Source organism: Macaca fascicularis, chromosome 16 (genome assembly GCF_037993035.2).
Source record: "Macaca fascicularis isolate 582-1 chromosome 16, T2T-MFA8v1.1".
Taxonomy (NCBI): Eukaryota; Metazoa; Chordata; class Mammalia; order Primates; family Cercopithecidae; genus Macaca; species Macaca fascicularis.
Window position 1 is genome coordinate 48179277 of NC_088390.1, and position 16571 is coordinate 48195847.

Below are 16571 nucleotides of genomic sequence, written 5' to 3' on the forward strand. Positions count from 1 at the left end.
ATCTCCTGGGGGCAGAGGCCTGGACACCCAGACAAACATCACATCACATGTTTGCTGATTTGAAGTGAGCAGAGGTTAAAAGAGAAGACATACTCCCTGCCCTTGAGGAGCTTGTGGTTAATTCGGTAGAGAAAAGTATACAGATGGGTCACTTGAAAGGGTGTGGACATCAAAGGACAAAGCAAAGTCCAATGAAATGAGTCAGCAAAGCTTCCAGCATGGAGGCATATGGAGGGTAAAAGCCAGGGAGACACAGATATTGGCACAGTATAGTGAAGACTTTGGTAACTTGGCTGCCCAAAGGTTGAAGGGCAGTTGTTTAGAATCAGTGAGTTTTTGGCCGTTGGAGGTAGGTATTCGAGCAGAGGCTGGGAAGGTAGGGGAACCTTCAGACATCTGGTGAGTAGTCACATCAGGAGGTTTGTAAGTCCTTTCCAACCCTGAGCTCCTATAGCCCTGCCCTGCTCGTGGAGGGTGTCGGAAGGACTGTCTGGCTTCTAGCACTCCACCAGCTCCGGAACTGCCCCTCTTTGCAGTCATTCGGCAGGTGCCAGGAAACACAGTGTTCCCCAGCCTTGCCACCCACACCTTATGCCTGCCTCCAGGATCATGGGACACGTGGCAGCAGCTGGGGGAAGATTTGGGCTTAATGTATTTTGGTTTATTGCCTTTGTCCACCACAGACCTAGTTGGACAGACTTGCTGAGGTTTCCTTGAAAGACACAACCCAGTGATAGCCTTTGGTCCGAGGGCTCTCTGACTGTATCATCAGTGACTCATCTATCTCACTGGGGAAGGGATGTATGATTAGTTCTTGCACCACTTTAGGGAAACTTAGCTACTGAGAGGCAGAAATGGCCATTGCTAGTTATGCAGATCTGAAATCCTGATTTCCTATGGTAATTGCTGTTTATTATCGGCTTTAAACCTGGGCCCTGGGATGGCCCACATGCAGCCTCCTTGCTTAGGTCCTGTGCCACACAACCTGTACCTATGGGTGGGCAGGAAAGACCTAGTGGAGGGGGCCAGGACATACCATGTTGGCCTGACCTAAGCAACGGAGCCCAGGACAGCAGGCTAGAGCTATGGTAGCTGAGCTGAGTTTCCCAGCTAGACACTCCCCTAGACACTTGGCTCAGATACCGTGCCCTAGCAGTGCCTGGGGAGTTGTACTCTAGTCAAGGCCATCAATGCTTGGTGGGATATTGAATTTTGAGGGAGAGCTAGCGCTGCAAGAGCTGAGCCATGCTGAAGCAGAGTTGGCCAGGCCACCTGCTGGCTGGAGATGAGGAAGAGCACTCAGTAAATTGCCAGTGACTCACGCAAGGGCTGCTGTATTAGACTCTAACTCCCTCACACAGAATGTAAGAGCTAGAGTTGAGAGAAGTCCAGTCTTCTCTTTCAGTGGGGGAAAGAGAGGCCCAGAGAGGGCAAGGGACTTTCAGGCAGTAAGACAGCCAAGTTAGCATAGGACTTGTGGCCAGGCCAGGTTCTCTCAGAGTCCTCCGAATGCTGTGGTAGGTTAGCATGCAGGGCTTGTGCAGGGGGGATGGCTCAAAGTCAGTCTTCAGCTTTTATTTCACCCAGCATGCCTCATGTTAGGCCTGTGGTACAGTGATTAGAAAGAGATTAGACCAATATTCTTGGCTTAGAGCTAAGTTCCGTGGTCCCAGGACTTGCTTGGGGCCTCACTTTCCTCAAGGCAAGCTGGTACCAACCTTCCTCAGGACACACAGGGCCCTCTGGCGCCTGGGCAGCAGGTGCCAGAGAAGAACTGGGATTCCAGCCACAGCTGAGGATGAGCTGGCTGGGCTGCCTTTTGAGATGTGTATGTGTCCACACTTGGAATTCAGCTGAGATCAGGGGAAGGGGCATGTTATAATAGTGGAAAGTAAGGGTTTCTGCTGGGTCCTGTCTTCCCTGATGTAGGCTTTCTCCTCACCCCAGGCTACAGGACTCTGGAAGCATGTAAGAGGTATTCTTAGAGTGCATACATGAGTACTGGAGGCCCAGGGCTTTGAACAGTGGGGCTTTGTATAGCCCAAGCTTGACATTTGGGGCTGATGGTAGCAGCAGCTGCTGCTTCTGCAGACTTCCAACTGCCATTGGTTTCTCTCTTTATGTCTTTGTTTTCCTGAGTACAGCTTCGGATGCTCTGATCTACCCCAGACCTTTTCTGGGAGCCTCTCTTTACCTTTAGAGGTTCCCTTTCAGGGGAGCCAAGCTGCTGCCCCCATTCTATACATTCTCCCCCTTTTCTCAGATCCTGGGCCCTCTCCTGAATCACTGCATGGCCAACCTTTCTCCAGCACCTCCTGCTGCTGCCTTGTTCTCTTATCTTCCTCCAAGGCCTATAGTAGCATACAGCATATCCTCCTTCCCCCACTCCATCCACTTTTAAAAGGCCAGAGCTGCAAGGAAGCTTAGAAATCATCTAGTTTAATCCCCTCATTTTCAGCTATGGAAACTGAGACCCTGACGGGTGAAGCAAGGCCACCCAACTAGGAAGGTTTCTCCTCAACCTGCTGGCTCGTGAACACCCTGCCATCTTCCAGTCCACCAGTGCCAAACAGCCAATAACAGCTCCAGTAGCAGCCCCATTGTTTTTCTCAGCTTGATCTTACCTGCTGCCTCAGGCCCTCTTCCCTCCTCTGGCTGAGTTCTAACTGGTCCCGACCACTGCTACTGGTTCACAGATCAGACTGAAATACAGCAGGCAGGCCTCTGGCACTTCTACCAACAGGGAGGGCCGTGCCTGTGGGTCTCAGTTTTGTCCAGAGTGTATTCAGGCAGAAGCCAGTCAGCCTGCCATTGAGAGAGGAGTCTTGGGGGTCAGGACGGAACATGCTTCTGGAAACTTCCACAGGAGCCTGACCAGCTCAGACCCTACTTAGCTCAGGGAATCCCTCACCAACACCCCACTCACCAAGCATCTGCCTTCCCCTAGCTGCTGCTCTGACCCTTCTGAGCCTCTAATGCCTCTAAAGCTTCAGGGGCATCTGTCCCCTCAGCATCTCACCTGCTTGTGGGAGGAAGAGTGGCCCAGCTGGGCCTGGGTCACGCCTGGGTTGGCCTCTCCTGAGGCCCTCCCCACTATCCTCAGCCACAGGCAAGGCTCCACCGCCCTGTTAAAGCCACTCAGCCTCTCCCTTCCATCCTTCCGGCAGATGATCCCTGCAGCAAATCCTCTTTAATCTGTAATCTGCGGTACTGCACGAAGGGAACCTGTCTCTAACCTGCCCCTTCACAGCTCGGGTGGAGGTGGAGAATATCTGACATTCCCCTTTAGGAGGGGTGGTGATCAGTAACTTGGGCATCAGCCGGCTTCACTTTGTGAAAACCTTGCTGAATCCGTGCGCTAACTAACGGTTTCTCTCCAACTCATAGAGCAACTCCCCCTCCCTTCCAAAGGCGTCTTCTTCTGGGGATGCCAGGTGGGGCGTTCGGTTTTCTTTGGGAACTGGCTCAAGCCCCCGCGGTACTTCTGGAGCTGAGTAAAAAAGAGCCAGGTGTCCAGTGCTGCCCGGGGACGAGGAGCTGAGGCTCCCCGCTCTGTCCTGGGTGACCCTATGCTCTGCGCCTCCGGGGGTCGCGGGCTGCGAGGCCGGCCCTAAGGTGGGCACCCCGACCCGGCTCGCGCCGGCACCCCTAGCAGCTGAGGTACAGGCCCCGCCCCGGGGACGACTCGCTCCGCCCCCGCCGCCGGGCCCCTCCCCCAGCTGTCCGCACTCGAGTAGGCGGGAGGGGGACAGCGGTGCTGCGAGGTCGGCGCGCAGCTCCGCAGCGGGTCGCTCGGGCGCTGTCCAGGCGGAGCCGGCCCCGCCCGGGCTGCAGCCATGGTAAGGCAGGCAGGCAGGCAGGCAGGAGGACGGGCGGGCGCGGGTCAGGGCCGGGGTGCGCAGGGCGGGTCGCTCCCGGGCGGCTCCAAAGGGACCCGCGGCGCCGCAGCCGCGGCTGTGCAGGGTGGGAGGCGCCGTCGCCGGCCGCGGGCACAGGCTGGCACTGCTGTCGAGCGGCGGTGCGTCGTTGCTCCCAAGTTTTTCCCTCTGAGCAGCCACGGAGTGGGCCCCGACCCCTAGATAATGCCTGCGGTCTAGGATGAAGGGGTGGGTCCGTGCTGAGGGAGGTGCCCGCTGGTGGAGACGCGCATGTTGGGGTGGCGAAGGCGCATCAGTGGTGAGCGGAGGTGAGGGTCCCCATCCTCGCCTGGGTCAGCTTTTACCTGAGTAACCCCTCCTCACCCACCTACCCTGGGCACAGGGGCCAGTACCAACTTCATTTGGAAAACACAGAGGAGGCCCACAAACACTGCCTGCCTCCCCAGGAGGGATGGTGAGACGCTTGGCCCCTCCTTGCCTCAGCCTGACAAGGGGCAGTCTCTGGGCCTTTCTCAAAGGGACCCCTGAGAGAGAGAGAGGCCCAGTCCACCATCCTGCCCGGTGGGATTAGCTATATCCTTCTGCCCCCCGGGGACAGGAACCATGGGAAAGCTTCCTCCTGCTGCATCTACCCCCTCCCTGCCCACCAGCCAGGTCCCTCTGCAGTGTGTGGGGGTGGGGGCACCCATCCCTGCCACCTGCCTGTAGTGGGAAGAGAAACAGTAACCCCAGCCAGCCTCCCTGGAGGTGCCCAGGTAGGAAGTTTTGATGCTTGGCTCTGAAGATGTCATCTCTTCTCCTGACATTGTTGCCAGAGCCTGCCACAAATAACATAAGGATGTCAGGACCTCCAGGCCACACACCGTCCTCTCCTCCCAGTCTGGAAGCCCCACAGCCTTTGCCCTCTGCATTGGGGAACACGAACTCTTTACAGCAGTGGGGGATCCCTGACTAGCCTGTGGGGCGGGATGGTGGCTGTGGGCAGCCTCCAGAAGGGAACTCCCTGGGCCCCCTGGGATCAGAAGCTTTCAGGACTGGTAGGGCCAATCTTTTGGGCTCTTGTCTCTCAAGCTGTGTCCAGGCAGAGGCCCAAGCCTTGGCCAGGAAGTCTTGGTGACCCTGTGACCTTCCCCAAAGGGGGGTTCCTGGGAGAGGCCTGTCCTTATTCCTGTCCCCCACTTCTCCCCACATGGTGGATGGATGGACTGATTGTTCTAGGGATGGAAGCCTAGGGAAGTACTGATTATCCCCAGTGCCAAGTCCAGCAGGGGCTAGAGGGGCTTTTTCTGCCACATACTAAGTTCAGTTCAGCTGAGGTCTTGATGCTTTCAGCTTGTCTGAGGCCACCCTGTTCTCTAATTAAAGACACCCCCCCACCCCAACCACCACCACCAAAGTCCCCATCCTCAGGCCCCTGCCCTCAAGCCAGCCAAGTTCTTAGGCTGACTGGTTCAGACCAAACTCCTCTATGAGGGTCTCTTTGTCAAAGGAGGTCAGTGTCCCAGCTGCTTTGGGAATCAGTGGGGGAGACCTCCCCAACCCAGGTGCCCCAGGGGGTTTAAATTTACATGTGAAAAGAAAAACAGGCCAACATTAATGACTATCCTGTGACTTGGGATGCACCTTCTCTTCTCAGGTTCAAAGCAGTTTAAGGAATCTATCATTTGGGAGTGCTTTCTCTCCCCGGCCTCCCTGGGAGGCAAGGAAGGGCCATTCACAACTGAACATTAAGGTCCTCAAATTAAGACACTATCCAGACTCACAAAAGATGTTTCCACCCAACCAGAAACAGTGGCCCCCTGACTCCTAGTTGAGTGTACACTTCCAACCAGGCCCCTTAATTTGTCTCCCACCTAAATGGCAGCTCTGAAGCTTCTGGGCTTCCAGCCTCCCCATTGCGTTGAACCCATGCTCCTTAGAGACCAAGTGCTAACAGCTCCCCTGTTGATGCTATGGAAGTCATGGAGTGATGGAATTGATACAGGTTGCCATGAGTCAGAGGTCAGGTGTCCTAGGGTAAGGGGAGTCCCTGGAGCAAAGTACCCTCTGTGGCTGGTGCTCCCTGCAGGGAAATCTAGGAGCATATTTCTGAAGACAGTGACGTTCCCCACTGGGGAAAAAAAAAATGAACGCTTGGGAAGAAGTGTGGGACCATTCCCATGAAAACCTATATGGGGAAGTATAGGACATCTCATCCTACTCCAGCACTGCTTAAAGTTAAGATGAAAGAGAGAGATTGGGGGATTCAATTCCTTTGGGAATGGGTATCCTGGGTGACTGTCCTCATGTGCTGATGGGCCAGGTCACTTGGGGACAGCTCATAGTCCTCAGGCAGACCACAGTGTCCTTGGGGGTTAACAGGAGAGGTCAAATGGATCAAGAGCCTGTGCTGCAAACAGACATTGGGAGGTTGGTGCTGTGCCCACCAGGGTAGGCAGCAGGCAGGCGTCATGGGGCAGCCAATCAGAGGAGGAGGGGACTGCAGAGGAACCAAGTGATCCTGCTGCAGCTGAGCTGTCCTTGGAGGGTGGGAGCCAAGGGAAGGGGAGGAGAAGAGGGGTGGGGAAGGACATTCCACAGGCTTTTTTGGCCCCTGCCAGAGACAGAAGGAGGTCAAAGAGAAAGGGAAAGGAGCAAGCCAGGAAGCCAGACAACAAGAGCATCAAAACAAGACGGTTTCTGTGTGTGAGGAACTTTGCCTGGGAGATAAAATTAGACCTAGAGCTTGCTGACAGGGAGTCTGAAGCGTGGGACATGGACCGTTCACTGGGATGGCAAGGGAATTCTGTCCCTGAGGACAGGACTGAAGCTGGGGTAAGGTGCTGCTCTGGGAGATGGGTGGACATGACCTGTCTTCCCCCTGCCTTGGCTGGGATTGGGGCTGAAAGTCAGAAAATGATTTGGTCACTGGCAGAGCTGGGAGTGGGCATGGACAGGCAGAAGGCGGGGACCCTGGTGTCCTGACTCCTTGTCTAGAGCCCCTGTGGCCCCCTCCATGCGGATGAGCAGCCAGGGCTGGCAGAGATGAGGATGGTGCTGGGTTCCTGGAGGCTCTGCTGGAAGATCGTGGGGGCTAGGGATCTTCATTAGGGCCTTCCTTTCTCCCATCCCTGCCCCTCCACTCAGTGCCCCTGGGAAATCAGGTGAAGCACAGCTTTCTCTGTCCCACCCTTGTCCTGACCCGCAGACCAACTGCTGGGTCATTGTGGATTTGTGCAGAGAGGCAGGATTTCCTGGAATTCCCCAGACTTACTAGCTGCCAGACAACAAGTCCTGCTGCCCCCCAGTCCCACCCCTTCTCTGTTGCCATGTAATTAATTGTCCAAGCTGGGACACTTTGAGAGTGAAAGGGCACAATTAATCACGATGCCAGGACAACAGGCATAGAATGGGATGTATGGTCGCCACTGGACCTCACAAATATCATGGGTGAGAAAAGCCTTGGGTTAGGCTTGCCTCAGGATAGCCTCTTCTGGTCACCCAGCCTCTACCTGCTGGTTCCAGTTTTGGGCTGAGGGGCCTCTTTTCCTCCCCTCTGTCCAGGCAAGCACTGGAGACTATAGCTATAAGCAGGTGTGAAGACTTGAGAGGCAACAGCCTGGCAGTAGCTCCTAGCAGACTTTTCCCTCTAACTTCCCTATCCCAACCTCTTCCCTCTGGCATACACCTGGCAGTATGCATATCTGCCTCCCTCAATTCTTCCCTTTGCAGGAAGACTGTGGCCATCTTATCTCCCCCACTCTAGCTGGGACTCCACAGTGGTCTGGGGTAGTCCCCACTGGCTTGGCTAATCCCCAGAGAGTGAGTCAGCCTCTGCAGCCGGCCCTTGTCTATTGTCTGGGGGTGGCACGTGGGTATTGTGAGGCAGAGCTGAGCCCAGCACTGCCAGGCACCCCACAAAGGAGGCTGACCCCAAAGAAGAGGAGAATCTTTAGGGTCTAGAGCTGACAATGAGAGTTGGGGGAAACAGTCCCTCTTCTGAACTGGGGATGGGGTAGAACAGGCTTCTACAGAGCAGTCAATCCATTCTCTGCCTTCCACTCCCTGTGGGTCATGGTTTAGGCCAGCCCCTCTCCTGTACTGCTGGCTCTGGGCAAAGGGGGTAAGGAGATAACTGAGGGTGCTTCCCCTTGTATGTCCGTCACAGTTGGGGGCTGTCACAAGCTCTGGAGGCCCAGCCGTCCTTCAGCCTTCCCCGGGCTCTTCCATCCTCCCTCACCTGGTCTCTCCCAGCTGCCTTCCACCCACAGTCAGCATCCACTGGCAGGTTTACTTTTCTCTTCCAGGGCCCAGGGTCAGATTTGGGTGTGGCTCAGTGTCTGGAGTAAGGGGTAGGATCAGTTATACTGAACGCTGGTCTGTGAACCCTGGGAATTGAGCACTGGCAGTAGAATCTGTACCCCAGTCCCCCAGCTCACTGACCAGTAGTGACAGGAGGTACAGAACCCCCCACTGGTTGACCTGCCTGATGCAGGCAGCTTTCTTCTCCCCTATCTACTTTCCTCATGTCCCTGCCCCATTCTGATGCACTGTACTCTCCTTCTGGGTTTAATGCCTCTGTCTGTTCTATCTTAATCAGTCCAGCCTTACTTCCTGGCCTGAGACAGTCCCTGGCTAGGCCAGAACCCCAGGAAAGGCAGCCCCAAAAAAAATGCTGCTGAGAAGGAGACCAGAACTGGAGTTCCTCAGTTCCCTAGAGCAGTTTCCAGGACTCTGGGGGTGCCCAGGGCTCTTCTTGGACCCTGGGGCCCTGCCTGGCATCTTGGATTGGGGAGACTTGTGAGCAGGTGAGGGAGGGATGGTGAGCACTTCCTCTGGCTTGGCTGCAGTTTCTTTCTCTTCTAACCACAAGTGCTTTCCCTTTCCCTCTTGCCTTCTCTTGTCTTCTGTCTCCTTCCTCATTCTTCCCTTCCGGCTCCCTTCCTGGCACCACCCATCTATTCCACCCACCTCGCTTCCCCCAGATCAAGCGTTTCCTGGAGGACACCACGGATGATGGAGAACTGAGCAAGTTCGTGAAGGATTTCTCAGGAAATGAGAGCTGCCACCCACCAGAGGCTAAGACTTGGGCATCCAGGCCCCAAGTCCTGGAGCCAAGGCCCCAGGCCCCAGACCTCTATGATGATGACCTGGAGTTCAGACCCCCTTCGTGGCCCCAGTCCGCTGACAACCAGCAGTACTTCTGTGCCCCAGCCCCTCTCAGCCCATCTGCCAGGCCCCGCAGCCCATGGGGCAAGCTTGATCCCTATGATTCCTCTGAGGTAGAGCCTCCAGCCCTGCCTTTACCTTTCAGTGGGCTGCTGCAGGAAGATCAGGGGGCAGGGGGCAGTGTGTGTGTGTGTGTGTGTGTGTGTGTGTGTGTGTGTGTGTGTGTGTGTGTTTATCTGGGACCTCTTTCAGTCCTGTGTAAGCCCTATCTCCATGACATCTGCCCCTAAGGGCACTGGAAATTAGCAGTTTCAGCAAGGGCAGGAGGCCCAGCTGGTGGCCTCAGATGGGAACCCAGAGAAGTCTGGCACTGCTTCTTTAAGGCTGGGGCAAAGGCCTGAAAGGGAGAGAAGATCAGCGCTGGGTGCCAGGGCCCCTTTGGCTTCTCACCCTGATGCATTCTGCCTTCCTGTCTACTAGGATGACAAGGAGTATGTGGGCTTTGCAACCCTCCCCAACCAAGTCCACCGAAAGTCCGTGAAGAAAGGCTTTGACTTTACCCTCATGGTGGCAGGTAGAAAAGGGGCAGGGCTGGGTTGGGCAGGGTGTGTTTCAGGTGGGGATAGTGTGTGTGTCCATGAGTGGGAAGGGAGTATAGGTCGGAGGGAGCAAGCAGTGAGTGGCTGTACTGTTTTGCAAAAAAGCCAGGAGTCATTGGTCTATGAAAGTGTATGTGTGTGGGGTGGGGTGGGGGTGGGTGTACGAATTGGTTGCAAAGAGCATCTGACCAACAGTTCCCTAGCATTTGCCTCTTTTTGTGTGACCTTGGGCAATCTCTTGCTCCCCCAAGCCAATCTCTGTGCTTCCTCCCAGCTCTAAAATGCTATAGTTTGGTTAGTCTAGTTCCGATTAGATAAGAAAGCAGTTCCCCCTAAACCTTGATCCAGTGGAGTTGCTTTTTGGCTATAGATCTTACCTTCTGATTTGGTGCCTCTGTCCTCTCTCCTCTCAGGAGAGTCTGGCCTGGGCAAATCCACACTTGTCAATAGCCTCTTCCTCACTGATCTGTACCGGGACCGGAAACTCCTTGGTGCTGAAGGTAAGGAAAGGAGAGAACAATCAGGCAGACTTGCCTTGGGAAATTAAACTCACTCTAGAGTCTGGGGGATGGGGCTCTCCCCGACATGCAGGAAACCATGGCTTCCTAGAGAGACTGACAGCAGCTCTCCATAGGCCTATCTGCCTGGCAGCCCACCAGCCAGCTCCCTAAAGATTTGGGTGCTGAAGCAGGGCAGGGACCAGAGTCTTGCTCTCTGAATGAGTCTCTGACCCCCAAGGATTCCAGGAATCCAAGAAAAAACCGGGAGCAGAGAAGAGGCTGGGGCCAGAGCCAACAGCCACCGGCATTTCCTGTGTTGGGAAATGTACTCCTTGCTGGTTCCCAGAGAACAGTCCCCCAGGCAGCTTGGGGGTGGAGAAGGGGGCAGTGTGGATGAGGCAGTCTGGGCAATGAGGCTGGTTGGGGTGGGCAGTTCATCCTGACTGGGCAGGTCCCTGCCCTTGCCCTGGCCTCAGTTTCCCCCTTCTCCAGAGCGGATCATGCAAACCGTGGAGATCACTAAGCATGCAGTGGACATAGAAGAGAAGGGTGTGAGGCTGCGGCTCACCATTGTGGACACACCAGGTTTTGGGGATGCAGTCAACAACACAGAGTGGTATGTCTGACTAAGTGCAATCCCAGCTGCCCCTGAGCCACCCTTCTCCATACACAGGTACACACATAGGCCCAGATATATCCATACTTATCAGGAGGAAGCTGTCTATGACCTTGAGCATGTGACTTCCCTTACTGGACAGCCATCTTCTCCTTTATAAAGTAAGAGGGAAAGGATTGGAATAGATTATTTTTAATGTTCCTTCCAATTCTGCCCCATGATTCTATAATGGGGTAGGGACATAAGAAAGAAGAGGCTGAGGCAGAAGGATCACTTGAGGCCAGGAGTTCAAGGCCAGCCTCGGCAACATAGTGAGATCCCATCTCTACAAAAAGTTTTAAAAATTAGCTGGGCATGGTGGCATAGGCCTGTAGTCTCAGCTACTGGGGAGGCTGAGGCAGAAGAATCACTTGAGCTCAGGAGGTCGAGGCTGCAGTGAGCCGTGATTGCACCACTGCACTCTAGCCTGGAAGACAGAGTGAAACCTTCCAAAAAAAAAAAGATGAGAAGAGCCTCAAAAAGCAAACACATGTGAAGTGTGAAAACATGTAGCACAGAGTTTGATTACATAGTAGTTGCCCAATAAACTGTCACCCTTTTTCCTTTCACTAGCAACATTTTAGGTGTCACAAGCAAGTCTTGTTGAAGGGCTGGGCATGCATGGAGGGAGGGTAAAGGTGAGGAAGAATAGGCAAAGGGGAAAAATGGTAGAACTTTGTTTAAACTCCAGGCACCCTCTAGGCTACCTGCAGAAAGAAAAGTTGGCTTTTCCACAACCCCCTATCATTCAGGCTTGAAGGACCTCCCTCCAGCTAATGGTCAGTAAGTCTGACCATTACCTCCAGCTTAGGTAATGGTCAGACCTAAGTGAGTAGATGAAGAGGGGAATGGATGAGATTGACAGGAGAAAAGGTGGTAGCTTTGATGAAGAAGTTAGGCAGGCAGTGCTAAGAGCGCTAGACAGAGAGTTCAAATCTTGATTGGCATTTAGTAACTTCATGATCTTAAGCAAATGATCCCCTTCAATCAATTTACCTACTGTCTCTTACCTTCCATAATACTAATAATTTCATTTGCCAGGCACCTCACAGTTTAAAGTGCACCTGCATATATACTCATTTTGTCAGACATTTATTTAATTAAAATATACCAGCACTTACCACCTCTCCAATTGATCTGAACATCACCCAACATGACGCATGCGCTCTGAAAAGTGTAAAGGGCTATTTACAGCATACTCAGGGATTTTAACAATGATAATTGCAGGACCAGCAACATAATTTGTTGGGCCCAGTGCAAATGAAAATGGAGGGCCCATTTTTCAAAATTTTTAAGAATTTCAACATGGCAACAGCAGAACATCAAATCAGGTAGAATGTATTGAGCACATACTAGATGTCCAGCCTGTGCTGGACATTTTAAGGGATTCAGAACAAACATGAATGATTCCTATCCCTGAGAGGCTTATAGTCAAGTGGCAACAGGGAAGCAGGGGAGGTGGGGGCAGTTCTCTAACATGTTTCAATCAGATAGCAACTTAAATTAGTAAATGGGTCAGGCAAGGTGTAGTGGCAAGTGCACTGAGCTGTAGGGGCTCAGGTGGGTAGAGAATTTACTAGCTAAATGACCTACAGAAAGTCCTTTTCCTTTCCCTTTCCTTTCCCTCTCCTTCCTCCTTTCTTTCTTTTCTTTTCTTTTTTTTTTCTTTTTGAGACAGGTTCTCACTCTGTTGCCCAGGCTGGAGTGCAGTGAGCTGATCACCCGCCTCCCGGGGCTCCCTGGGCTCAGGTTATCCTCCCACTTCAACCTCCCAAATAGCTGGAACTACAGGTGTATGCCACCACACCCAGCTAACTTTTTTGTATTTTTTGTAGAGATGGGGGTCTCACTACATTGCCCAGTCTGGTCTTGAACTCCTGGGCTCAAGTAATCCACCTACCTTGGCCTCCTAAAGTGTTAGGATTACAGACGTGAACTACCACACCTGGCCTGGAGCAAATCTGTTAGCTGCTCTGCATCTAGTTTCTTCATGTATGAAATGATAGTGATGATGATCATAATGCATAATGTCGACCTGTCAGGGCAGTGAGGATTAAACAAGATAATAGAAGAACAAAGGATATGAAAATTGAGGTTCTTGGGGGAAATTTATTTATTTGTTTTGCTCTGTAGTGAAGACAAGGGGGGAGCAGTGTGTATTGGTATAGTAAAAGGAGCCTTCATGGAAGAGATGGTTCTTAGGGCCTTGAAGGATGGAGTGGGTTTGGAGGTAGAGGAAAGGGTAGAAACACATGAGCAAAGAGGTTCTGAGGTTACACTGGAAACCTGAATTAGAGTTTCCCTGGCTTCCAGTTGGTATTTGCCTGCAGCCACCTTGCTATTCTTTTTTTTTTTTTTTTTTTTTTGAGACAGTCTGGCTGCATCACCCAGGCTGGAGTGGTATGATCTTGGCTCACTGCAACCTCCACCTGCTGGGTTCAAGCAATTCTCCTGCCTCAGACTCCCGAGTAGCTGGGACTACAGGTGCACACCACCACGCCCAGCTAATTTTTGTATTTTTAGTGGAGACGGGGTTTCACCATGTTGTTCAGGGTGGTCTCAAACTCCTGATCTTAAGTGATCCACCCGCCTCAGCCTTCCAAAGTGCTGGGATTACAGAGGTGAGCCACCGTGTCCAGCCTATTCTTACTGCTTTGTTTGATCACCTGGGCCCTTTCCCTCTCATCAAGCTAGCATTTATTAAACTTGCCTGAGTACTCAGTCTAATTTTGTATCAGGACATGTGAGATACACCCCATCCCATTCAGGAATTTCCCTAAAGATTTAGTAAAGTAAGCCAGGGAATAACAATGTCTTAAAAACACTGCTCAGAGAGTGGGCTACTACTTCTCTGTAGTCCCAGAGCTCACTAGGTGGCTCCCACTCTCACAGTTTCTCTGCTTGTCTGTCCCTGCCCCAGCTGGAAGCCTGTGGCAGAATACATTGATCAGCAGTTTGAGCAGTATTTCCGAGATGAGAGTGGCCTGAACCGAAAGAACATCCAAGACAACAGGGTGCACTGCTGCCTGTACTTCATCTCACCCTTCGGCCACGGGTATGGTCCAAGCCTGAGGCTCCTGGCACCACCGGGTGCTGTCAAGGGAACAGGCCAAGAGCACCAGGGGCAGGGCTGCCATTAGCAGGTGGTCACAGATTCCTGTTCCCCAGGCTCCGGCCATTGGATGTTGAATTCATGAAGGCCCTGCATCAGCGGGTCAACATCGTGCCTATCCTGGCTAAGGCAGACACACTGACACCTCCAGAAGTGGACCGAAAGAAACGCAAAGTGAGGGAAGCTGGTGGTGGGAGGGGATCAGGTGGGCTTCTAGAAAGGACGTGGTCCCCAGAACTGTGGGCCCCTCATCTGTTTGTCAGATCCGGGAGGAGATTGAGCATTTTGGAATCAAGATCTATCAGTTCCCAGACTGTGACTCTGACGAGGATGAGGACTTCAAATTGCAGGACCAAGCCCTAAAGGTGGGGCCACTCTAGGGCATCCCCTTCCCATCTTGTTTCTTCTGGGTAGAAAAAGGGAGTAGAATTCTATATTCAGGCTATCAGGGTGGAAAGGACCCTGGCTTCCTAGAGTGAAGCAGAGAAGATGACGATACAGGTGGAAAGAAAGAGGTGAGAACAGAGGGTGCTGACAGGCACCCCTAACCTCTTCCAGGAAAGCATCCCATTTGCAGTAATTGGCAGCAACACTGTAGTAGAGGCCAGAGGGCGGCGAGTTCGGGGTCGACTCTACCCCTGGGGCATCGTGGAAGGTAAAGCACTGAGCCTGTAACCAGGGTATCTCCTTGCCCTCTGTGGCTCTCCCCTACCTATGCCTCTGGCTGACCCCTAGCCTTGCTATGCAGTGGAAAACCCAGGGCACTGCGACTTTGTGAAGCTGAGGACAATGCTGGTACGTACCCACATGCAGGACCTGAAGGATGTGACGCGGGAGACACATTATGAGAACTACCGGGCACAGTGCATCCAGAGCATGACCCGCCTGGTGGTAAAGGAACGCAATCGCAAGTATGACCAGAAGCCAGGACAAAGCTGGCAGGGGGAGATCCCAAGCCTAGCCTTGGGTGAGACCAAGCCCTACTTTTGTTCTTCTATAGGCCCTGGGCTTAATCTAAGTGGGTGCTGGAGTCCTCCTAGCCTTATCAACCCTTTTCTCCCCTTAGCAAACTGACTCGAGAGAGTGGTACCGACTTCCCCATCCCTGCTGTCCCACCAGGGACAGATCCAGAAACTGAGAAGCTTATCCGAGAGAAAGATGAGGAGGTGAGAGCAGTATGGGTAGGGGAGGTCCCCTGTTTGATCACCAACGTTGGTATCTCTTTGTTTGGTAATAGAAAGATCCCTGGCTCTGGTGCATATTTCGGTCCTAGATAGGTCAATAGGTGGTTCTGTCCAGAGTCTCTATCACACCTCACGGCTACCAAGGTTCTGGCTTAAGGGATTAGAAATTTGGGGCACTTCCCCAACACTAAAGGACTCTTCAGAAGGCCGCATTTTGATGCCTGTGCCTATTCCAGCTGCGGCGGATGCAGGAGATGCTACACAAAATACAAAAACAGATGAAGGAGACCTATTAACTGGCTTTCAGCCCTGGATATTTAAATCTCCTCCTGTTCTTCCTGTCCATGCCAGCCCCTCCCAGCACCAGCTCTGCTCAGGCCCCTTCAGCTACTGCCACTTCGCCTTACATCCCTGCTGACTGCCCAGAGACTCAGAGGAAATAAAGTTTAATAAATCTGTAGGTGGCTTCTGGTGTCCCTGTGTGTATTTTTATGACCTCCTGGAGATCAAGACCCTGGGACCCAGTTTTGAAAGGCTAATGGGAGAAGATGTTGGTTTCTGGCTTTTAGTAGGGAAGGGAGAGTGGGGAAACTTTCCACTTCGTTTCCCCTTCTAAGTCCCTGCTTAGAATCCAGGCTGGCTTCTCCATCTTAACGATCATATCTATCATGCCTCTATTATCTGGGGTCTGGGTCTCTCTCCATCTTTCACACATACAGTACCTTTGGTAACAGAAATATCCCTGGCTCTGGTGCATATTTGGGTCCTGGATAGGTCAACAGGTGGTTCTGTCCAGAGTCTCCATCACACCTTAGGGGCTACCAAAGTCCTGGCTTAACGGATTAGAAATTTGGGGCACTTCTCCTGGCTAACACAGTGAAACCCCATCTCTACTAAAAATACAGACGGGCGAGGTGGCGGGCGCCTGTAGTCCCAGCTACTCGGGAGGCTGAGGCAGGAGAATGGCGTGAACCCGGAAGGCGGAGCTTGCAGAGAGCCGAGATTGCGCCACTGCACTCCAGCCTGGGCGACAGGGTGAGACTCCGTCTCAAAAAAAAAGAAAGAAAGAAAAATAAATTTGAGGCACTTCCCCAATACTAAAGGACTCTCCAAAAGGCCCCATGCCCGGCTAATTTTTTGTATTTTTAGTAGAGACGGGGTTTCACCATGTTAGCCAGGATGACCTCGATTTCCTGACCTTGTGATCCGCCCGCCTCAGCCTCCCAAAGTGCTGGGATTACAGGCGTGAGCCACCGCACCCGGCCCAAAAGGCCCCATTTTGATGCCTGTGCCTATTCCAGCTTCGGCGGAAGCAGTTTTGGATTTGATACCCGCCCTTGGGAAAACACAAGGTATTAACTGCGTGCAACCTCCTGACTTTCTATTTCCCCTGATCTGGGAAAAGGGATAGGCAGGCTAAGCTCTACACTGTAGAAAGCCTGTGATAGAGCTTTGAACAAATGCTGCAGGCATTGTAATCACCAAACACTATAGT

General features: G+C 52.9%; 1 protein-coding gene across 18 annotated transcripts; it reads left to right on the top strand.

Annotated features, from left to right (window-relative positions):
• Window positions 1–3735: 3735 nt before the first annotated feature.
• Window positions 3736–15542, top strand: SEPTIN4 (septin-4-like). Of its 18 annotated transcripts, XM_065531276.2 has the most exons (13): window positions 7838–7980; window positions 8458–8665; window positions 8843–9139; window positions 9507–9600; window positions 10039–10125; window positions 10618–10741; window positions 13701–13835; window positions 13949–14066; window positions 14156–14257; window positions 14451–14547; window positions 14641–14803; window positions 14959–15058; window positions 15313–15542. In XM_065531276.2, the coding sequence occupies exons 4-13, from the start codon at window positions 9591–9593 to the stop codon at window positions 15370–15372; spliced, it is 996 nt and encodes a 331-aa protein (XP_065387348.1). In that variant the 5' UTR covers window positions 7838–7980; window positions 8458–8665; window positions 8843–9139; window positions 9507–9590; the 3' UTR covers window positions 15373–15542. The 18 variants fall into 18 exon arrangements, 17 of the variants coding, with proteins under 17 accessions (XP_073875262.1, XP_005583897.1, XP_073875265.1 ...); XM_074019161.1 differs by lacking the exons at window positions 7838–7980; window positions 8458–8665 and adding an exon at window positions 3736–3839 and having other exon boundaries at window positions 10602–10741; XM_005583840.5 differs by lacking the exons at window positions 7838–7980; window positions 8458–8665 and adding an exon at window positions 3736–3839.
• The last annotated feature ends 1029 nt before the right edge of the window (window positions 15543–16571 follow it).

Bases quoted from the DNA above. Each gene is read 5' to 3' on its own strand.
- SEPTIN4 (XM_045375096.3), top strand. From the start codon at position 6,633: ATGGACCGTTCACTGGGATGGCAAGGGAATTCTGTCCCTGAGGACAGG. The intron at 10,742-13,700 runs GTATGTCTGACT...TCCCTGCCCCAG, and splicing joins GCAGTCAACAACACAGAGTG to CTGGAAGCCTGTGGCAGAAT. The intron at 14,258-14,450 runs GTGGGGCCACTC...AACCTCTTCCAG, and splicing joins TGCAGGACCAAGCCCTAAAG to GAAAGCATCCCATTTGCAGT.